This window comes from Pelobates fuscus, chromosome 2, assembly GCF_036172605.1.
Source record: "Pelobates fuscus isolate aPelFus1 chromosome 2, aPelFus1.pri, whole genome shotgun sequence".
NCBI lineage: Eukaryota > Metazoa > Chordata > Amphibia > Anura > Pelobatidae > Pelobates > Pelobates fuscus.
The window spans coordinates 137,806,171-137,830,788 of NC_086318.1; the positions used below are offsets into that span (position 1 = coordinate 137,806,171).

At 41.2% G+C, this 24,618-nt stretch overlaps 1 protein-coding gene across 1 annotated transcript in view; it reads left to right on the forward strand.

Moving 5' to 3' along the window:
- XXYLT1 (xyloside xylosyltransferase 1) overlaps window positions 1-24,618 on the forward strand; it is a 252,437-nt gene that overhangs the window by 104,148 nt on the left and 123,671 nt on the right. Inside the window, exon 2 of the mRNA XM_063442762.1 lies at window positions 19,171-19,318. Within this exon, the coding sequence (XP_063298832.1) occupies window positions 19,171-19,318 (148 nt within the window). The remainder of the gene's footprint in view (window positions 1-19,170; window positions 19,319-24,618) is intronic.

The following is a 24,618-nucleotide window of genomic DNA, read 5'->3' on the forward strand; positions in this document are numbered from 1 at the left end:
CACACAGTTTTTCAAAGTCTTGCAGGAAAGCGTCTATATCTTCCTCTGCCTCCACATATGTTTTAAAAGCCTGGTATGGTATTTTAGGCTTACCTTCCTGTGGCACATTAATTGCAGAGCTTTGTTCTGGTGCCTGTGTCCTTAGGATGAATTCTTGTACCTCGGCCATTGTCCTGGTAACAATTTCTGTTGGGGGGTTTTCCCCATAAAAGGATAGCCTGAACTGAACCTGCCTCTGGAATTCCGATCCTTGTGGTGTTCCTCCCGGCTCCCTCTGTGCCGGAACTGAATCGCCCTCCATTCTGTACTCTGCCATGAGTTCTGTAACAAGTACTGCTTTCTTCTTATTGCTGGCTTGTATACCCCTTGCCTCTAGGAGGTCCTTTAGCGTGGAGCGTTTTAGCGCAGAAAAATCAATCTCCATCCGTACTCCATTTACGCTTGTTCCTCTGTGAGTTTGGATCCCAGCGCTGCCAACCAATGTAGCGGAGAGCCGATCTTGCACAGCTATTCTCCACTAGAGATTCCAGTGAGGCTCAGGAACAAGGTGATGTTAAGTCCATAGGCAAGGTTTCCAGCAGGTAAAGTAATACAGCAGTATCCCCATCGCAATCCCAATAACTGGACGACACACAGTTTCAGGAGTAGTCTGACAAGCTTTATTCCACAGTTCCTTATAAAGCCCTCTCCCATGCAAGGGAGGAGGTTCTAACACTTAAGACATTATCCAATCTACAAGCAGTAACCTCCCACAGATCTCCTCCCCTCCTCTAGCATCATAATCCCCTTATTGTGTACACAGTTTTCCCCGAGTTTTGGATGTACCCTAAATACTTGGGGTACATCCACAAATCCAACATCCCCAGATAGCTCTATTCTGGGGGACCAACATACTTAAAAATTAGCCCATTCGGATGAATGGTTCGTGAGATATGGGGTTCCAAAGATTTGACCGACCGCATGGGTAAAGTATCCGAAAACAGTTCCATGCATTTTGGCCCTGCGGTCGGTCACAAACAAGGGAATGAAAACAGGCGAATTGCCTGTGTTATAGAGCCTGGAGAGGGTTTGAATGAATTCCCTTGTTTATGGGGCTCTTTCTACCGAACGGCGGGTCATTCGGTAGTTTCCATACGAATTTCTGGAAGTATGGAGGTCTCAGCGGTGTTTGCCTAGTCAAGTGTCCGATTTTAGTTCCAGACACTCGACGGCAAAACACCGCTGTTCGGTAGTTTAAGATGGCCGCCGCCACGTGTTTGTTTCCCGAATGGCGGCCACCCAGAGGACAAAGACCACACTGCACTGATTGCCAATTACCTGTTTGCAACATTGTTGCAAACGGTAATTGGAGGCACACTCATTCCTGGGTGGTCTGGTTGTTCGGTAGTTTCATCCCCTTGTTTTATTTGAATGATTCTACCGAACAACTAGAGGAATACAATTCTTTACATACATTTAACTGTCATTATACCCGGATACCATGCTTTCTATACATGTACATACACATTAAACCAGCCATATGACCAAATACACTTATTCTCATACATGTCGTGGGACAGCCCGGTACCAATCCGCTACACACGTAGAACGAAATAATATATATCTATATACATAAATATATACCGTATTTATCGGCGTATAACACGCACCTCATTTTTAGAAAGAAATTCCAGGAAATTTCCCCCCCTCCCATAGTATTCCCCCCCCCTCATCCTATAGTGTTCCCCCCCCCCTCCTATAGTGTTCCCCCCCCCCTCCCATAGTATTCTCCCCCTCCCCTCCCATAGTATTCTCCCCCTCCCCTCCCATAGTATTCTCCCCCCCTCCCCTCCCATAGTATTCTCCCCTCCCATAGTATTCTCCCCTCCCATAGTATTCTCCCCTCCCCTCCCCTCCCATAGTATTCTCCCCTCCCCTCCCATAGTATTCTCCCCTCCCCTCCTATAGTATTCACCCCTCCCCTCCCATAGTATTCTCCCCCCTCCCCTCCCATAGTATTCTCCCCCCTCCCCTCCCATAGTATTCTCCCCCTCCCCTCCCATTCTCCCCCCCTCCCATAGTATTCTCCCCCCCTCCCCTCCCACCCCATAGTGTACTTCCCCCCCCCCTCCCCTCCCATAGTGTACTTCCCCCCCCTCCCCTCCCATAGTGTACTTCCCCCCCTCCCCTCCCATAGTGTACTCCCCCCCCCTCCCCTCCCATAGTGTACTTCCCCTCCCATAATTACTTACCTGTCCTGAAGCGTGGGCCGGCTTCACAGCTTGCACCGCGGTACAGGAACTTTAATTTCATGTTCCGGTTTCCGGCGGGACTGAAAGGAAGTGTGCACACTATTGTAAGTAATTATGGGATATCGGCGTATAACACGCACCCACGATTTTCCCCCTATTTTCAGGGGAAAAAAGTGTGTGTTATACGCCGATAAATACGGTACGTATATATCACTATATATATATATATATATATATATATATATATATATATATATATATATATATATATATATATATATATATATATATATATATATACACCTATATATAAATCAAAATATTTTTAAAAATAAATATTTATATATATATATATATATATACACATACGTATATATATATATACATATATTAACTCTACACATATATTTATGTAATATTTTTACATAATTAGGTATCTTAATTACAATTAGCGGGACCTGCCTGACAACCCATGCCGAAAGTATAGGGAATTTAATTTGCTAGCACTATATTTAACCCTATAACTTTCCAAGACACCATAAAACCTGTACATGGGGGGTACTGTTTTACTCGGGAGACTTCGCTGAACACAAATATTAGTGTTTCAAAACAGTAAAATGTATTACAACGATGATATCGCCAGTAAAAGTGGCGGTTTTTGCATTTTTCACGCACAAACAGCACTTACACGGACAATATTATTGCTGTGATACTTTTTACTGTTTTGAAACACAAATATTTGTGTTCAGCGAAGTCTCCCGAGTACAACAGTACCCCTCATGTACAGGTTTTATGGTGTTTTCAAAAGTTACAGCATCAAATATATCCTTGTGTTTCATTATTTTCACATTTAAATTCGCCAGATTGCTTACGTTGCCTTTGTGACACTATGGTAACCCAAGAATGAAAATTACCCCTATGATGGCAAATGGGGTATGTCCAGTCTTTTTTAGTAGCCACTTAGTCACAAACACGTTTTTTGCATTTTTCACACACAAACAAATACTAACGCTAAGTTTGGCCAGTGTTTGTGACCACATGGCTACTAAAAAAGACTGGACATACCCCATTTGCAATACTTTGGGTTGTCTACTATTGCAAATGGTATGCCATTATGGGTGTAAATTTATTTCCTGGGCTACTATACAGTCTCAAAGGCAACGTAACCAATCTGGCGAATTTCAATTTCAAATGTACCATGCTATATTTGACCCTGTAACTTCCCAAAACACCATAAAACCTGTACATAGGGGGTACTGTTTCACACATGAGACTTTGCTGAATACAAATATGTGTATTTTATTGCAGTAAAAGCAAACAATATTATGACATTGACAGTTAAAATGTCATGTAGAACTAAAAAAAAACATTTCTTATTTTCTCCCATTTTTTTCATATTAAATTATGTTTCATAGCTAAATATTTGATATTAAATGAAAGCCCTGTTTCCCCTGATTAAAATGATATATAATAAGGTGGGGTGCATTTAATATGAATTACGGTTGGACAGACATCTAGCGCAAATGCCAGGTTTTGTATAAGTTTTGTTTTGTTCACAACGTGTACATTTGGCTCAGTCCTTAAGGAGTTAAGTCGAACATTACTACAATAGTTTTGAAAGTGCATAAAACATTTGACACTTACATTTTTAATTTTAATGGTTTATAAACATGTATTTTGGGAAAATAAACCATGTTGTGTCCGTTTGTCCTCTTACCCCTTTATTGATAGTCGGATATACTGCAGAAGGGATAAGCAACTAATTATATTAACCCCTTAACGACGAGTGACGGACGAGGTCTGTCACTCAGGCGAAACCCTTAACGACTTAACCCCAGATCGCCGCGATCGCGGGGTTAATGGTGCTCCGGTCTGCCTCTGTATTAGAGGCAGACCAGGAGCACCGACTTGCGCTGTCCCAGCACATGTGCCCGCTCTGACAGCATGTCAGAGCGAGCACATGTGCTGTGTATACTTACCTTCCGCCTCCCTGCACTTCCGGGTTCACTGTGAAGTGCAGGGAGACGGATCTTCACTGATCCTGCCCCCTATAAAAAAATAAAGTTAAATTAAAATCCCACCCCCCTTTACCTAGTTTAATAAAAAAATTAACCCCTTCCCTGCCAATTGATCACTGACTACAGTGATCAATTGGCAGGGATTACATTTTACTATGATCTGATTTTTTTTTTTTAAACCCCCTGAGGGTTAATTATTATTTTTTTTTTTTAACCCTCAGGGGTTAAATTTATTTTATTAATTAATTTAAATATTTTAAAATGATACATTTAGCTAGCTGGGGAGGGTGGAAGTTAGTGGGGAATTGGGGGATTTAGTGTTAGGCTAACTAGGGGTTCACGTTAAAATAAGTTTTAAAAAGTTACAAAATTAAGTTAAAAAAGTTTTAATAACGTTTAAGTAAAAAATTTTTTTTAAAAAGCCCTTTACCCAGTCCAAATAAAAATTAACCCCTTCCCTGCCAGTCAATCACTGCCTACAGTGATCAAAAAACAGATCACAGTATTATACTGCGATCTAATTTTTTTTAACCCCTGACGATTAACTTTTATTTATTTTTTTAACCCTCAGGGGTTCAATTTATTTAATGAACTAATTTAAATATTGTATAATTAAATATTTTGCTAGCTGGGGTGGGTGGGAGTTATGGGAAAATGGGGGATTTACTGTTAGTGCTGCTTAATGCTAGTTATGGGTTAACGGTAAAAAAAAAAAAGCTTAGAAAATTTTTAAATCTGTAAAAAAAAAAAAAAGTTTTAGGAAACTTAAAAAAATAATAATAAGCAAAACAAAAGTTTAAAAATAGTTTTAAAAAGTAAAAAAAGTTTTAGAAAGGTAAAAAATACATTTAAAAACGCTCAATACCACTACACCTGGAACAAACTAGAGAAACAATTATCCCACGCCAAGGTTCAAAATATGCCTTTTGAATTACCCCAGGGTGTATTCTTCAATAAATAGTATGTGTTTGTGGGGAAGTTTCAATAACCAACCATCTAAACTACTCCAAATTGGAACATGGACACAGCGTAAAACTTCAAAGTTAGAAAAAAAATGAATGGCTGCGTCTCAAATGTGCCCCTTCAACATCCACATATACCTGGCAAAGGTACATACGGGGGAATTGCTGTACTCAGACCACATAGCAGAGCAACATATGAAGTATTATATAGTGGTAGTACACATAAGGTTTGTAAAATATACTGTGCAAACTCACTTTGTGTGTCAAAAAGGCAGAAAAAACGCTTATTACCACTACACCTGGTACAAGCTAGCGGAAAAATGATCCCATGCTAAGGTTCAAAATATGCCTTTTGAAAAACCCTGGGATGTCTTCGTTAAGAAATGGTATGGCTTTATGGGGTATTTGGATTATATAGCCTGGTAAAATACTCTAAAATGGGACATGGGCATACCGTAAAAAGTTTAACTTTGAATACAAATGGAATGGCTGTGTCCCAAATGTGCCCCTCCGATGTCCACATATACCTGGCAAAGGTACATACGGGGGTATTTTTGTACTCAGCAGATATAGCTGAGCAACATATGAAGTATTATACAGTGGTAGTACACATAAGGTTTGCAAAATATACTGTGCAAACTCACTTTGTGTTTCAAAAAGGCAGAAAAAATGCTTATTACCACTACACTTGGTACAAGCTAGCGGAAAAATGATCCCACGCTAAGGTTCAAAATATGCCTTTTGAAATACCCTGGGGTGTCTACTTTAAGAAATGGTAGGCCTTTGTGGGGTAGTTTGAATTTAAAACCTGCGAAGATGTTTGGAAATTGCACATAGGCCCAGCGTCAAAATTCAAAGTTCGGTAAAAACTGATATGGCTTGGTCTCCTATATGGCACTGTAGCTTCACAAAATAGTGCCAAAGACATTCATTGGGGATGTCTTTTTACTCAGAAGACTTAACTGAGCATAATTTGGGGGTTTTGAACTTAGTAGCACATACGAAATATACAAAATGCCCAGCAAAAATGCAATCCGTATGTAAAAAAAAATGCCCAAAATTATTTTTTACCACATACGTTGGCATATATTGGTGAAAAAATGTGGGCATGTTAAGGCACAATATGCACCACATGAGATACCCTGGAGTGTCTTCTTTTACAAATGGTAGGCCTTTGTGGGGGGTTTTTGAACAGTCAAACTGTTTGAATACCCCAAATGGAAGCATAGGCTCATCTCTCTCTCAAAATTCTACTGTGAATACTGAAAAGGACAGGTCTCCTGTATGGCACTGTAGCTTCACGAAATAGTGCCAAAGACATACAACGGAGGTGTCCTTTTACTCAGAAGACTTAGCTGAGCATAATTTGGGGGGTTTGAATTTAGTGGCACATATGAAATATACAAAATGCCCAGCAAAAATGCAATCCGTATGTAAAAAAAAATGCACAAAATATTTTTTACCACATACTTTGGCATATATTGGTGAAAAAATGGGGGCATGTGAAGGCACAATATGCACCTTATGAGATACCCTGGAGTGTCTACTTTTACAAATGGTAGGCCATTGTGGGGTTTTTTTTTTTTTTAACAGTCAAACTACTATAATACCCCAAATGGAAGCATAGGCTCATTAAATCCGTCTCTCAAAATTCAACTGTGAATACTGAAAAGGACAGGTCTCCTATATGGCACTGTAGCTTCACAAAATAGTGCCAAATACATACAATGGGGGTGTAATTTTACTCAGCAGATGTAACTGAACACAAAATAAAACTTTGTACAGGAATAGCACACACCAGCTTTACAAAATACACATCAGAAGTTCTTTGTTATAAGTTTGTGTGCCAAAACCCCCCAAAAAACACAATTTTACTCCAATATTTAGCAGAGGTTGGCGGTGAAATGGCTACGTAGAAAGTGTCAAAACAACCTTAGGTAAATAGTCTGTGGTGTCTACTATATATAAATATATACTTTTGTGTGGCAATTTTGTTTTCTTTTATGGCTATAAAGCTTACAAGACAAACATACCAAACTCTAAAATCGCTCCACATTTAAAGTTTATTTTACTCCTTGTGCTTTGTGACCTGTAACTACCAAAAAAAACTGAAAATCCCAGACACATTATATATTCTGTAAATCAGAACAACTAAATGAATTTATTTTTAATTACTTTCCTTAACCTGCACTAATTGTGCACACATTATTATTGCAAAAACTGTAATAAAAAAAAAAAAAAAAACACAAAATTTTTCATTTGTTTTGCATTTTTCTGAATTTTTTTATAATAAATAAATTAAAGCCCTTTCTGTCCTTTAAAAAACGGTATATAATATGCGTCGGTGCAATAAATTAGTAAAATGTAAATTGCAGTTGAACGCAAACTGCAAAATGCCGTTGTCATTAAGTGCAAGGCAAGCTTCTGAAGCTCTGTCCTTAAGGGGTTAGGATTTTGAGATTTAAAAAACAAAAACAAAAAAAAACATTTTCTGGGCTGCATTCTGTCTGATTGTCATTTGAAAACTTATGGTGTAACATTATAGTGTTGAGAAACATAGAATGATTTCGTGTCTGGTTTAATACATGAGGTAGGCAATACCCCACCATCCTCATACATCACCAGCCACTGGTGTGAATATTTTATATGGTCATGGGTTTGTGTGTAATCGACAGCAATAATCTCTATTACAACTTCCATATATGGAAACCTGCTCTGTGTAAACCTGAAACTTTACTCTGATACCCAGATTCTCTCTGGCATATCAAGAGAGCTCCCAAGACTAGGAAAACTATGGTAATTGATTATCACATTTCTGCCATGTCAGAGGACCATGGATAATCAGGAGGAACCTTTTTTACCTTGATAATACTTGGTATATTGTGTGGAATACAGCACAATGTGAATATATACTAGATGGAAAGCTTAGAGTTTCCTTTTAAATTTGTATTTCTGAACTTGTGTAAGTAGTTTAGAAGAAAACCAAAATAATGAACATCTGTATAGCAAGATGCTGGTGGTAGAATAATCAGCAGGAACATTCCATTGGTTTCCATGGCGACTGTTCCACCTACAGAACTTTGACCCAGAATTGCTATTTATACATGCTGGGTACTCCGCAATAACCTGCCAAACCCAGAGCCTCTGGTTAAAACCTTTTATGTCCCCAGGCATGTGTATGACTTGCTAATCACTTACCTTTTATGTAAATAAGACCAGTGTATTTTAGTTATACATATTTTAAGCCATTTAACACTAGTTTATTCACATGTTGCTGTGATCATTATCTCTGTTACAGTGACGCATAAAATACTCTCCAAGAAGATGTCTCTCATCATCTCCTGCTCTGCAAGAGTTTGTAGCAGTTTGCGTTTCTCTACAGCAAAGCCTCTGCATACTTCTCAAGTGGCCTATTTAGGAGGAACACTCCTTAGTTTGGGTTCAAATCACTGTCGCTTTTTTCTAACCTCTTTTCTAGGAGCTCAATATTCTTGGTGTGCCAGAGTGTATAACAGAGCCCCACTGCAATAATACTCATAGCGATGTGTTTAGAAATCAGGCTGCGTAAATAAGTTCATTGTTCTTGCTCTACATTACATTTCAGTTGAATACATTTTTATTAATAACTACGTCACCGGGGGCGTGGCTAGGACTCCGACGAGACTGGCAGCAGAATAGAGGAGCTCCGTTCCAAATAGGGGTAAATAAGCAACCCCGGTCAATTTAAACGGCAATGGCGACCAAGAAGCTCCGTAACACCACCGTGAACACCCCAGCAGCAGACAATCCGCCCGCGAAATCATCTTTGTGGGGGTTCTTCATAGAACAAGCGGAGCCGCACCAGTCAAACAAAATGGCGCCCGCGATCATTACATGCGGCAGCCAGCCACCCAGCCCGACACCATCAGAGTGCTTTGTGGACGACACAGACATCAGGGCACTGCTTCACCAACTGCCCTCGAAAAAAGACCTCATGGAAATGTTCCAGAGGCTTGAGACCACCTTTGGTGAGAAACTGCAGGCCGTACACGCAGACATCCAGCACCTGGGAACTAGGGTGCAAGCCATGGAAGAATCTGAAGAAGCCTCTGATCGTTTATGGTCTGAATGCCACACCACACAATCCCTGCACACAGAGGCCATAACCTACCTTCAAAGAAAATTAGACGACCTGGACAACAGAGGGAGACGGAACAACCTGAGGGTGAGGGGGATCCCGGAGTGCCCAGAGGGCACCACAGAAAACCCTATTAAGGTACTGACTACCCTTTTTAATGACATCCTCGCCAGGCCAACTGACACAGCGATACAGTTTGACAGGGCCCACAGAGCGGCGCGGCCCAAACAATTGCTGAAAGATAAGCCACGCAACCTTATATGCCGCATTCATAATTTCCCCCTGAAAGAGGAAATTTTTCATAAGGCCCGCCAGAACAAAGCCCTACAGTTTGAAGGGACCTCAGTGACCATTTTCCAGGACCTCTCGCCCTCTACCCTACAAGAAAGACGGACGCTCAAGCCGATTACCACGGCCCTGCTCGAGAGGCAGCTCAAATTTAGATGGAACAGTTTTCGTTCGCACTCTCACAAAGGCGCCAACCTCTAGCTGGCTCTGATACCTCCAGTACAACTAGAGACAGAGAAGCCTGAAACCAACGATTGAAATGCTAACATATCTTTTTTATAACATTACGATTACTAGAATCATACCAGGTTTCTGGGATATAAATGTTAATGTTTTATTCAGCCGCATTTATCATTGTAAGAACTAATGTTACACTAAAGGGGCCCCAGAGGAGCCCAGATCTGGGAGCACTTCAAGGGACTAGGTTTAGACCCCCTTAGGGGATCTTATGACCTATCCTATGCACGTCCCAAATATCTCCTATCCCCCTATCGGCCCTGTCACAACAGACTGAGCTCCACCCTCCCCCACAGAGAGGCGCTTAGGTATCTATTTAGGGACACTACTGAGTCTCCCTCAAGTGTAGCGCCAACTCCTTGTAAATACGAGGTCGAAACACCGTCTATATGTAAATAGTTTTCAGTTGCCCCTTCCCTTCACAATCCCCATAACTGTTGCCTACCTAACCATGAGGCTACTCCTTCATGTAAAGCAGTACTACCGACTACTCTACTATGATGGCACAAATTAAACTAATGTCCCTTAATGTGAGGGGCCTCAATACCCCTGAAAAACGCAGTATGCTAGCACAAGAAATCAATAGACAGAGGGCTGACATTATATTTATTCAAGAAACGCATTACAGGGGTGACACACAGCCTAGGATTCGGTCTAAACATATTCAACAATCCTTCTATAGCAACTACGGGAAAAGCAAATCCAGAGGGGTAGCGATATTGGTTAACACAAGGGCAGGTCTCACTGAAACCACGGTGAAAGTTGGTCCTCGGGGGAGATTTTTATTTGTCAAGGGGAAGTGTCAAGGCATGCTGATGACGTTGGCTAATGTATACGCGCCAAATACTGTCCAGGGCTCCTTTGCTAGGTCATGCTTGAACAAAGTAGAAGGTTTTGCAGAAGGAGTAGTGATTGTGGGGGGCGATTGGAACATGGTCTTGGACTACTCGATAGCTCCACCCACACCGCTGACAAACGGCGACACCAACGCACCCTTCTGGCCAATGCACTTAACGCACACCAGCTAATGGATTGCTGGCACATAACACACCCGCAAGACAGAGACTACTCATACTACTCCCACACCGCCCTAAGCTATTCTAGAATTTCACATTCTAGAGTTTCACATAAGCCACAGATATCTCCCCATGTTAAAAGAGGCAAGTATAGGGAACATCACCTGTTCGGATCATGCCCCGATCTTACTGACCCTCTCACTGCACAGCGACACCTCACGTAGCGTACAGTGGCGACTCAATGAGACCCTCTTAGACGACCCAATAGTGATCGAGGATTTAAGGGCGAACTTACGCAATTACTTCCTCGACAACTCAACACCTGATGTCACAGACGCATGGGTCTGGGAAGCACACAAAGGGGTGACTAGGGGACTCCTGATTAAATGGGGATCCAGAATCAAAAAAGAACGGGCACACAAACTGACGGCTCTGACGAACGTCATTCAGGAGCAGGAAACACTGCACAAACAGAATCCCACACCAGAAATTTTTCATAAACTAACAGATCTCAGAATAGAACTTAGATCCCTTTTATCCCTCCACTCATACAGGGTAACCCAACTAACGAGGTGCTCTTTCTATGCACATGGTAATAAAAGCGGGAAACTGCTAGCACGGGCACTGAAGTCTAAACACCAGAAATCCTTTATAGCCTCCATAAAAGATAGTCGGGGAAAACAATGCAACACCACAAATGACATAGCAGATGCCTTTAACAAATTCTACCATAATCGCTACAATCTCCCACCTCCCGAACTACGAGAATACCTAAAGGCCAATCTCCCCCACACAATCCCAGCCGAGTCAGCCCTGACCCTGGATGAACCATTCTCCCTAGAAGAGCTATCTTCCGCAATTAAAACAATGCCAAAGGGCAAAAGCCCCGGCCCAGACGGCCTGACAGCCAGATACTATCAATCCCTAACAGAAGATTTGGGACAGCATTTCATTAAGATGTTGAATGGGCTAGGACGGGACACATCTCTCCCTCCCCCAATGCAGCGCGTATCCATCACCATCATTCCCAAACCTGGGAAGGATCCTGAGGCATGCGGCAGCTACAGACCCATTTCCCTTATTAACCTAGACCTTAAATTGATAGCTAAACTAATTGCTAACCGTATTAAACCTGTACTGCCAACCCTGATTCACCCTGATCAGGCTGGTTTTGTGCCGGGCCGCGTGGCTAGGGGCAATACCTCGAGAATAATGAGTATCATTCACGGAGCTAACACAACTGCCACTCCAACAATACTACTAGGCATAGATGCAGAAAAAGCCTTCGATAGGGTGTACTGGGTGTACCTATTCGGACTCCTGGAACAATTAGGACTAGGCCCGAGGATGAGAAACTGGATACAAACACTGTATAGGGGACCCATGGCCTCTGTTAGAGTAAACGGATAATTGTCCGTACCTTTCCACATAAATAATGGCACCCGACAGGGATGCCCACTTTCACCCCTGCTATTTGTCCTGGTGATAGAACCATTCCTGACTGCAGTCCGCAACAACCCCAAAATCAGGGGATATCGCTATCCAGGGGGAGAAGTGAAGGTCTCTGCATTTGCGGATGACGTGCTTTTCTCCATTACGGACCCCCTCCAAACGCTCACCCATGTACAGACGGAAATAGAGTTTGGTAAGCTATCGAATTTTAAAATCAACACTGAAAAATGCGAGATCCTTGGGATCTCTACACCACCGATATTGCAGACACAGATCCGGGACTCACACAATTTCGCCTGGTCACAAAAAAGCTTGACATACCTAGCAATCCACCTAACCCCATCAATCAATGGCCTATACAAGCAGAACTTCCCAACTCTTATAGAGACTGTAGACCAAGACCTTAAAAAATGGGACCTACCCCACTTCTCCTTAATGGGGCGTGTTAACATAATAAAAATGATACTACCGAAAGTTCTGTACTTGTTCCAGGCCCTGCCTATCCCCCTCCGAGGTGAATTTTTCAGGCGCATGAGATCCGTACTTACGAATTACACATGGGGACACAAACCTGCGAGATGAGCATACTCCATACTGACATCTACACTAGGGACGGGTGGGCTGGGATTACCCCACATGTATAAATATTAAGTAGCGGTCCTAATCACGCGAGTTAAGGAATGGGCAACTGTAGACACACCAAAAGCCTGGTACAAGCTAGAACAGAGCTTTGCGACAATGCCCCTCCACACCCTGCCCTGGCAAATGTGCCAGCTCACAAAACTCTCTCCAACAAACCACCCAATTATCCACAACACACTTAGAACTTGGAGGAGGCACAGAGAGGAATGGGGTCTGTCACCTGGGCTGTCCCCGTTCTTCCCTCTAGCACATAAGCTTGACTTTCAAAACGGCAACGGCAGCGCCACGCTGGCCCGAGTCACTGGAAACTCATACCCAGAAGTGGCCACAATCCTGACGGCGGACAACCCACCCAAATTAAGGACATACCCCAAGCCTGACCGCCGACAGACACTACTGGACGCCATGGCCAGGGCCCAACTTACCCAATTCCTGTCCCACTCGGTTCTCCCGAAATGGAACAATAGAGCTAAAACACCATTTGAACTCTTATGCACACGGGAAAACAAAACTAAGCGTCCCCTATCAGCCATATACCGCCTCCTTCAATCTGACCCTGGAGACCTACCTACTCATTCCTTCCAACGTAAATGGATGAAGGAACTTCACGTACACATGACAACTACTGACTGGTCACACATTATGCGCTCAGGAATGAAAACGCCATTGAGCATAGCCCGTAAAGAGACTTTCTATAAAAGAGTCACTAGATGGTACAGAACACCTGCTCTACTCCACACTTTCTGGCCCACAATTAGTGACCAATGCTGGAGATGTGAAGCAGCACAAGGGGATATGGAACATATATGGTGGGGATGTGAGAATATAGTCCCGTTTTGGACCCAGATCCATTCCGACATATTAAGAAACGAATTCCACTGGGAACACGATTATCTCCCTCCCAAATACTGCTAGGGTGGCCCCGGTCCCCGATAGAGCCATATAAACAGCGACTTCTGAACATTCTCCTAGGGGAGGCCAATGCCCTGATTCCTATACACTGGCGACAAACTAATGCGCCCTCAAGGGAACAGTGGGTCAGGCGGGAAGAAAGGACCAGAGAACTGGAGGAAATACATTGGTCGACCCAGGGCAAAAGGGACAAATACTCCAAAACCTGGGAACCGTGGCTTAATTATTGGAAGGCACCCCCCGCAGGGACATCAACAAAACCATCAACGGGTAAAGTACTAGGAGTGCAGCATAAACAGGTATAAAAGATATTACCACAACAGTAGGAGAACCGTAAACATTATTGTTAAGTAATAGCAACAGTATACTCCACCTTTCCTCACACCAAACCCCCCTACCGAAGTTCTCTCTCCCTACCCCCTCCTTACCTCATCGTAACTTTCAATCACGATAACTGTCCAACAGGGTTCAGCAGCCGATATTGCTTGTCTATTTTAATGACTATGTATAAATATGTACCCTTATCTCTTCTGTACCCCTTGTTTTGATGACTCAAATTGAAAAACTAATAAAAACGAAATTAAACAAAAAATAACGTCACTCAAAATTTCTCCGAACAGCCCTGCTCCTGGGCACTACCTCAGTCACAGCGCTAAAATTAAAATGCCCCTCTTTGTCCATTGAAATGTTGGGAGGAATGCCTCTGTAGTTTTTTTTTTTCATTTGTAGTCAATGTGTAAATAAAATGCCCTAATCAAGTTCTCAGAACCAGACTTATTTAGCTATTGAGTCTATAGATAGAGGCATGCTCGTTGCCAGTCATACTGCTCAAACCTCCCCTCTTTACTGGACTGAAATACAAGTTTTCATATGTGATATCCCTGCCCAGTTCCACCTCCAAATGTTTTAATTCTACCCGCTTTTTTCATGTTTTGTCCACTGTTCATTTCTCATTCTCTTCATAAATAGGCACATTATAAATCAAATGTTTAACTGTCACAATTTTTTTTAAAATAAAAAATAAATATTAATATTTTGATGAAAATTTAGATTCCCATATGAATAGTCCACAGGTTTTGATTGTGAACATTACAATTGTAGTATGTGCTGTATTGCATTGTGTTTCAGTGTTCAGAATGAGACGAGGTCAATTTGGAATAGCTGGGGCACATCAGAATGAAATGCTGCTGAACATAGTATTAGTGCAATTGTAATGGTACCGTGCTACTTACTAAGTAGACATCATTTATGCAATGTTCCAGTGAGCTGATTGAATTGTATCTCTGTCCAATAAAGAGATCACAGTGCAATAAAGGTGGTGTTCTAAATGGTGAATTTAGTACGGTTTTGAATTGGAACCTCTAAGATCTAAATTATAAATCACTACAGTGGGTTATGCTACACATTTTCCTGACTGTAAACAATATTTTAAAGATCAAGTTAGTAAGGGAATCAAATTTATGTACAGCCTGTTAACAAAGTATCGGGTGCTCAGGGTATAAAGAACCACCCTTTCCTAGTGGTACACTATCAAACAGTATTTTTCCAGATTATTAGGGGGAAAAATAGACTTTGCTGTGTATTGGACTCAAATTCAAAGGCAAAGGGAAACAAAACTTATGTTAGGTCCAAATTCAGTTACATGAAAGGGTCACTCCAGAGCCCTAAACTTTAGCTTGCTGACAAGCTTTATGTGTGAATAGTGTGTCCAACTTTTTCATTTTGCAAAAAGTGCAGAATTCAATAGAAATTTACATTTTTATAGATTAACCTGGTTACACCCCCTTGGCTTTTAAGCAAACAATGAGTAATGTTACTTCCTGGTTATGTTAGTCCAATGCAGCTTACCTCAAGAGGCAGCAATTGCACAGGCCTACTGACTTACAAAGACCTCTCATTAAGCTGTATATGAAAGTCTGGGCGGGGTTAGAAGGGGAGAGCTTGCAAACGTAGCAGACAAGAGAACTGCAGGTTTTGCAAGCTGATTTTAGCTATATACCCAATGAAAAAAATACATAATTAAATGCATGCAAGTTTGGATTTGGAGTATATCTGCTAAACCGTGTTTATTTTGTACTTGGGCAGTGGAGTGTCTCTTTAACTATCATAGAAACATAGAATGTGACGGCAGATAAGAACAATTCGGCCCATCTAGTCTGCCCAGTTTTCTAAATACTTTCATTAGTCCCTGGCCTTATCTTATAGTTAGGATAGCCTTATGCCCATCCCACGCATGCTTAAACTCCTTTACTGTGTTAACATCTACCACTTCAGCTGGAAGGCTATTCCATGCATCCACTACCCTCTCCGTAAAATAATACTTCCTGATATTATTTTTAAACCTTTGTCCCTCTAATTTAAGACTATGTCCTCTTGTTGTGGTAGTGTTTCTTCTTTTAAATATAGTCTCCTCCTTTGCTGTGTTGATTCCCTTTTTGTATTTAAATGTTTCTATCATATCCCCCGTCTCGTCTTTCCTCCAAGCTATACATGTTAAGATCCTTTAACCTGTTCTGGTAAGTTTTATCCTGCAATCCATGAACCAGTTTAGTTGCCCTTCTCTGAACGCTCTCTCTAAGGTATCAATATCCTTCTGGAGATACGGTCTCCAGTACTGCGCACAATACTCCAAGTGAGGTCTCACCAGTGTTCTGTACAATGGCATGAGCACTTCCTTCTTTCTACTGCTAATACCTCTCCCTATACAACCAGGCATTCTGCTAGCATTTCCTGCTGCTCTATTACATTGTCTCCCTACCTTTAAGTTATCAGAAATAATCACCCCTAAATCCCTTTCCTCAGATGTTGAGGTTAGGGCTCTATCAAATATTCTATACTCTGCCCTTGGGTTTTTACGACCAAGATGCATTATCTTGCACTTATCCACATTAAATGTCAGTTGCCACAACGCTGACCATTTTTCTAGTTTACCTAAATCATTTGCCATTTGGCTTATCCCTCCTGGAACATCAACCCTGTTACATATCTTCCGCAAAAAGACACACCTTACCATGAAGACCTTCTGCAATATCACTAATAAAAATATTAAAGTGAATGGGTCCAAGTACAGATCCCTGAGGTACCCCACTGGTGACAAGCCCAAGCTTCGAATATACTCTATTGACTACAACCCTCTGTTGCCTGTCACTCAGCCACTGCCTTACCCATTCAACAATCATGGTCTTCATTATTGGAAAATAAAGTCAAATGTATACTTGTAGATGGAATACAAATGTCGTATTTCTCTTTTGTTTCAATTGATCCTTTGTTTTTGCTCATTCACTCTGTTATTATTTGGAAATAATTTTTACTGTATCGCCTTACTTTTTAGCCCCTTAAAGGACCACTCTAGTGCCAGGAAAACATACTCGTTTTCATGGCACTAGAGTGCCCTGAGGGTGCCCCCACCCTCAGGGACCCCCTCCCGCCCGGCTCTGGAAAGGGGAAAGGGGTAAAAACTTACCTTTTCCAGCGCTGGGCGGGGAGCTCTCCTCCTCCTCTCCGCCTCCGTTCCTCCCCGTCGGCTGAATGCGCACGCGCGGCAAGAGCTGCGCGCGCATTCAGCCGGGCACATAGGAAAGCATTCATAATGGACGCTATGGACGCTTGCGTGCTCTCACTGTGATTTTCACAGTGAGAATCACGCAAGCGCCTCTAGCGGCTGTCAGTGAGACAGCCACTAGAGGAAATAGGGGAAGGCTTAACTAATTGATAAACATAGCAGTTTCTCTGAAACTATGTTTATAAAAAAATTAGTTAACCCTAGAAGGACCTGGCACCCAGACCACTTCATTAAGCTGAAGTGGTCTGGGTGCCTAGAGTGGTCCTTTAAGGAAATATTTGTGTTCAGCAAAGTCTCCCGAGTTTAACAGTACCCCCATGTACAGATTTTATAGTGTTTTTGAAAGTTACAGGGTCAAATATATGGGTCAAATATTTTTACATTGAAAATGGCCAGGTTGGTTACGTTGCCTTTGAGAGCGTATGGTAGCCCAGGAATGAGAATTACCCCCATGATGGCATACCATTTGCAATAGTAGACAACCCAAGGTATTGCAAATGGGGTATGTCCAGTCTTTTTTAGTAGCCACTTAGTCACAAACACTGGCCAAAATTAGCGTTCAATTTAGTTTTTTACTTTTTCACACACAAACAAATATGAACGCTAACTTTAGACAGTGTTTGCGACTAGGTGGCTACTAAAAAAGACTGGACATACCCCATATTGAATACCCTGGGTTGTCTACTTTAAAAAAAAATATGTACATGTGGGGTGTTATTCAGAGAATTTTGACAGATAATAGTGTTACAATGTCACTATTGATAAATTTGAAAAAAATGTATGTTTTGAAACCACAATATCCTACTTTTACCTATAGCCCTATAACTTGCAAAAAAGCATGTAAACACTGGATATTTTAAAACTCAGGACAAAATTTGGAATCTATTTAGCATTTTTTTTATTCGCTTTTGTAGATGAGTAAAAGATTTTTCAAGTAAAAGTCAAAAAACATGTATTTTTTTCATCATATTTTTTTATTTTTTTTAAATTAAATTACATGAGATTATATAAATAATGGTATGAAAAGAAAGCCTTTTTTGTCCTGAAAAAAACAACATATAATTTGTATAGGAACAGTAAATGAGAGAGCGGAAAATTACAGCTAAACACAAACACCACAAAAGTGTAAAAAGAGGCCTGGTCGCAAATGTACAACATCGCAAAAACAGTCCAGTCCTTAAGGGGTTAATATTGGTGTTGCATAGTATTCCAATAAAATGCACTGTTCTGTTTGCATGAGCTTATTTAAAAAAAATACAAAAAATTTATAAGCATTAAAAATATTATTCCAATACTGCTATGTGCGCCATGAGCCGGGAAGGGGATATGGGAAGGGAGAAAGCCTAAGGAAAAAATAAACAGAGGGGAAAGAAAGGCATGAGGGATGCAGGGAGTTGGGGAAGGAGGGAGTGGAGACACAAGCTTTTGCCCTTAAGCTTCCCATTGCAATCAGAATCAGATTACATCTATTGCCAGTCTGCAGTGCGTGCTGACAGCAGATGTAAAATATGCACCAAATTAACATTTGGCAGTTTGTAGGGTGTAACTACACAAGTGCAAATAACTCTGGCTGTGCATTGTTTCAAGTTGACACACTGCTCCGCAAGATTCCTTCCTCCGTGACCACTTGTAAAAACAGACGTCGTCATCGACATATGAATGTCATTTTATCAGCCGTTTAGAAAGTCCTGTGTTTTTGATTTTGGTAAAAATGAATTTCTTCTCTCTTGCAGGTCATATTTCATGATGTCAGTGCCCTGACTGAGAAGTTATTTCCCATAGTAGAAGCCATGCAGAAACACTTCAGCGCTGGCACAGGAACCTACTACAGCGACTCCATTTTTTTTCTGTCTGTTGCTCTGCATCGGATAATTCCAAAAGGTAAACAATGATTCCAAAATTTTGTGCCATGATCTTTACTAAAGAAATTTGATAGACCATACAAATAATGTTTTTTTTATTTTATAATTTTTCTGAAAGCAATCTTAAAATTGCAGGTTATATTATTAATCTCTATACAAGCATGGTCTTTTAATTTAAAATACAAGTATATTCTTATGAAAATATCTATTTTATGTATTGATTGCTGGATACTGTAAGGAATTGTTGTTAATCTCATATTAATCCTTACAGCACTGCAGCAGGCTTACACGTATTGAGGGCACTGAGATAGCTGTGATCTTCCTGCTGTACTCCCCCTTAGTGAGGCTGGGGCTGGAATATGAAATCTCTCCGGCATCAGTAAGCGGCGCACAAGGGTGCAAAGCAGGGAGATCACTGCTCCCTTGCTGCTCGCCTACACTCTCCCCCAGCCAGCCACCAAAGGAAGGGAGGCTGGATGGACTTACATTTAATTTAAAATATAAAATATTTTGTGTCTGTCAGTAAGTGTGTGTCTGTCAGTGAATGTTTAGCCATCCCCCCTCTGATCGCTTGGGAATGGTGTTATTTCTCATCTTTTTTCCCTATGCCGTGCGGGTCTCCCTGCGACTGGCCCCACCTCTATGGCTGAGATAATCAAGCTTGATGATCTCAACCAATCCAATGCTTTCCCATAGAAAAGTTTTGGGAAGCTATTGCACATGCACTGCAAAACGCTACGCCAGTCAGCATCTCCTCATTGAATCAGTTCATTTCTATGTGGAATATTCAGCGTCTCCATGCAGAGTGTGGAGACGCTGAATGTAGGGGCTGCACACTGCAGCACTTAGATAGGGAGCACTTTGGTGGCCATCTGAGTAACTGCCTCTAGAGGTGTGTCACTAGGTGGTACTCAGATGGCCACCAAAGTGCTCCCTATCTCAGAAAAGGCAGTGTTTGCATTGCAAAGCCTGCAGGGACATGCTATAGACACCAAAACCAATACTTTACACTGTAGTGGTCCTGGTGACTATAGAGTCATTTTAAAGAATTGTTTTTGTCATTAAAAAAACTTTGTACGTTTAAAAAAAACAAACAAATAAAAACCTAGGTTGTAAGCAAATTTATCGAGCTCTGCATTAAAATAACGACTATGTGGCCGGGATTCCATGCTAGCTGGAACTACTGATGTGACTGCAGAACCCTGATCTGGATTCTGTTAAGCCCATTTGGGAGATTGAGCACCTAGAGCTTGCGGCCTACTTGAGCAAGGGGTGAGGTGGACAACCGCCACCTTACGTGCTTATAGAATACTTTGGTGTGACTCTTTGATAGATCACTTTACTGGTCCTTTCCCCTCCCCCCTTTGGACCGGGGGGGGGGTTACCCGGTCCCCACTGGCTCAATGCTTCTACCTCAGTTCGTTCCAGAAGCTCACCGCAACTCATGCTTCACAAGTGAAGGTCCTGGCAAGATGTTTAAATGTTTATCCAAAAATATTAAATCATCTGAAAGTCTTAACCAATGATAATAAATCGAGGCCTTGGCGTGAGCCGTTTTCTGTTCAGCTATACACATTTCAAGTTAAGTTAATTAATGCTGCTACCTTTTAATGTGTGCTCCTCCTAATGCCTTATGGCTTTCATCGATACACATTAGGTCAATTAACCCCAGACTTAACTTATGCCTAGTTTTGTATTTGTGGCTAACGTGCTGTTGCATTTACAAATTAAATTAAGAATCTGAAAACGTGTCTCTCAATTTCATGATATGATGGCCACATTATTTTTTTTTAAATTTCATCTGCCTGCCTCAAGAATTGAGGAAATTTGACACATACATGATATACAGAACAAGTTTAGACAGTGGTAGTTTAAAAAAAAAAAAAAAAAAAAAAAAAAGTGGTAGAGAAAGTACTTGGTGAAATAAAAAAATATGCAACCTCCTGAATTTAGTTTTGATTGTGTTCAGTCTACTAATATGTGCCCCCCACTTTCACTTTACTGTGTCCCTGTTCTGGCTGAGCTTTCTGCTACATGTCCTGTCTATGTGACATTAGATCTGTCACAGCTGGATAGCCTTCACACTGTTGCAAAGGTGTGCTGTTTTCGGACTTTGTTACCAATTGTATTTAAAGTCCGGCACAAAGTTTAGAACCAGGAAACAACAGAAGATCGTTTGCAAAGTCTTATTTAGTATTTATGAGCTTTGATTTTCATATGTATATTCTCTAATAGAGGCTAATATTAAAGCAGAGTTGTCACTTCACTGGAAGAGACAGTTATTTATTCACTCACCCCATTAAGTGCTAATAAAGCACTGGACATTAGTAAAAACTCATACTTGCCAATACACTGCGTCGCAGATGTTTTATGTAATTTACATGCAGGCAGACGTAAATTAAAAATGAAAACTACTGAGAATGAAAACACAACTCATAGTTAACCTTTAGTCAGCTAAAGTGTCCCTTAAAAAAACTAGTTTCTGAAGTGAATACAAATACGAAAAGAAAAGTCCTGCGCTCACTCCCATCACTCCTGGGCGGCAGCAACGACCACAGTACATATCAGCCCCAATACATATAGTAAAAACCAAAGAAAAAAGTTACCTGCGCTATCTCCTTAATCCCTATGTATATTTGTATATTTAAACAGATGGAGATCATTTAGTTACTCCAATGGCCATTGGAGGGAATGCCCGCCTGCCGACGTCAAGGCAGACCCCCCTAGACGGGTCCTACACTGACCCTTCACCTTGCTTCATTGAGCGTCTGGCAAAGATATCTCTAATGAGACAGAAAGGGGTATTTATTTATATACACCCCTATATACGTGTTAACCCTTAATAGGGAACACTCTGAAGTGGTATAAAAAAAAATTATATATATTTTTGCAGCTGTATGTTGTTTCACAAACGGCGCAGCCTGACAAGTGTTGCTTTAGATGTGTTCAGACAATATCGGTGCACATTCCAACCAATCAGTGGTTGCTATCAGGAAACAACCATTAGACAGTGATCTTCTAACGGTTACAGTAATGAGAGAACTTTTACCATTTTTTAGTGTCTCCTCTGTCTGTCATATAGAAACCAGTCCAAGTTACTTATTATGTTTCGATGTGAGTGATTGTCTGCACTTTGCCTTCCCTGTTCAGATTACATCTATCTTTTCTTTGTTCTGTAGAAGACATTAAGTGGTTGTTTAATAGTTGTCTGTCACTGGGAAAAATAATTTTAAATGTAGTATCCAGCATTTAATTTAAATAACTGCTTATCATAAAACCCTTTGTAACGCCCATAGAATACTAGATGAACAGTTGCATTTAACAGGCCTTGGATTAAATGTGTGGGGAAATGTTTTTGTATAATGTATTCATAATGTTCATTGTTTAGAATGTGCTCTGATAATGGAAGTTAAGATACAAAATACAATTTTACATCTGCTAAAATCCCAATTGGGCTTTAGACAAAACCGATGTAAACCATGAACATTGAAAGTCATGACAAATGTGTTTAAATGTGCAGAGTCTCTTCACCAAATAAAAATAAAACCAAACACATTTATGTAAAAGAACAAAAGATAATGTATTGTTAGTCTCTCTTGTCGAGATGCCACAAAATATACTTTGTTATTGTGAAATAAATACTATGCGGAGAATGAGCCATGTTAGGCTTGTTTTATAATAAAAAATAAATAAATAAAATAAAGGAAAAAACAACTAAACATTTCTTTCCATTTGTATTTAAAGGACCACTCTAGTGCCAGGAAAACATACTCGTTTTCCTGGCACTAGAGTGCCCTGAGGGTGCCCCCACCCTCAGGGACCCACTCCCGCCGGGCTCTGGGGCGAGGAAGGGGTTAAACTTACCGCTTTCCTCCTCCTCCTCTTCTTCCTCGCGACGTCATCGGCTGAATGCGCATGCGCGGCAGGAGCCGCGCTCGCATTCAGCCGGTCGCATAGGAAAGCATTCATAATGCTTTCCTATGGACGCTTGCGTGCTCTCACTGTGATTTTCACAGTGAGAAGCACGCAAGCGCCTCTAGCGGCTGTCAATGAGACAGCCACTAGAGGCTCTGGAGGCTGGCTTAACCCTCAGTATAAACATAGCAGTTTCTCTGAAACTGCTATGTTTATAAAAAAAAGGGTAAAAGCTAGCTGGACCTGGCACCCAGACCACTTCATTAAGCTGAAGTGGTCTGGGTGCCTAGAGTGGTCCTTTAATGGTATGGCCATTTGCAGTGCAGGTATATTTAAACAATGTGGGGGATGTTTGACCATAAACCAAAATGGCTGCCCTTAATGGCTCATAGCTCATCAAGGGTGCAGTTTTGTTATTTTATTTATCTTCTGCATGCGTAGTCAAGTGATAGCTTGCTACTTTGGGTGCATCACTCAGATAGGACAGAGAGCTACCAGGAACGATTCATCACTTCTATCAACGTTCTATAAAATTATACCATGTCATGTTTTATGACTTGTCCATTGTAAAATAGGTTTGATGATTTTTGTGAGACATTTTCCAGTATTATCTACCCCTGTATTGGTTGATATGCACAGTGGGACATATGGTGGCATATCCACTGAAATGTAGTGCCACTGAAAAAGGGCAGTTCATCTCCTCACACTTCCACGCTGGTTTGATACATAACTTTGTCAGCCAGCATGTTTCACTGTGTAAGCACTCCCACTTGGACAGCAATGCTGTCACATCCTGTTCTGTTCTGCAGAGATGTCTGGCCTTGGCTCCCGGTATAAAGTATTCTTTTTACAATTCTTGTTTAGTTTTTCTGGTTTTCTATTCTATGTCTGGTTTTCTTTATGCTGGGTTTTCTCGGTTCATTCCTTTATTCCATTCCTGGAATTCCCAGTCTCCTGGATTCCTTTAAATGTCTGTTTTTTGTTGCCACACCCGTTTCTTTGCCATTTAATCCTTTTTTGTTTCAGTCTAATCCTGCAAGCGGTCTCATTACCTCTGCTCCTTTCTTTGCAGGTAAGTACTGTGTGTATTTTATTGTTTTAGTCATGCATATCTAGGCAGTTAGGACCCACCGTAATTGGAGTACTTTGGCGCAGTGGTGGGCTGCATATATCTTGGCCATTTATGTATGTCTAAATCTCCAATGTTTTACATACATAGTACTTAGTTATGTCTCCTCTTGTTTTGCCTTGTATCTCTTGTCTTGTTTTATTTTGCCTTGCATTCCCAGTTCATGTACAGTCCTGTCCTGCCCTGTTCATGTTTCCCTCATGTCTTGTGTACATTTTCTGGGTTCTGCTTTCTGTCCTGCTCCGGTTCTGGGTTAGTCTAGTCTTGTCTTCTTG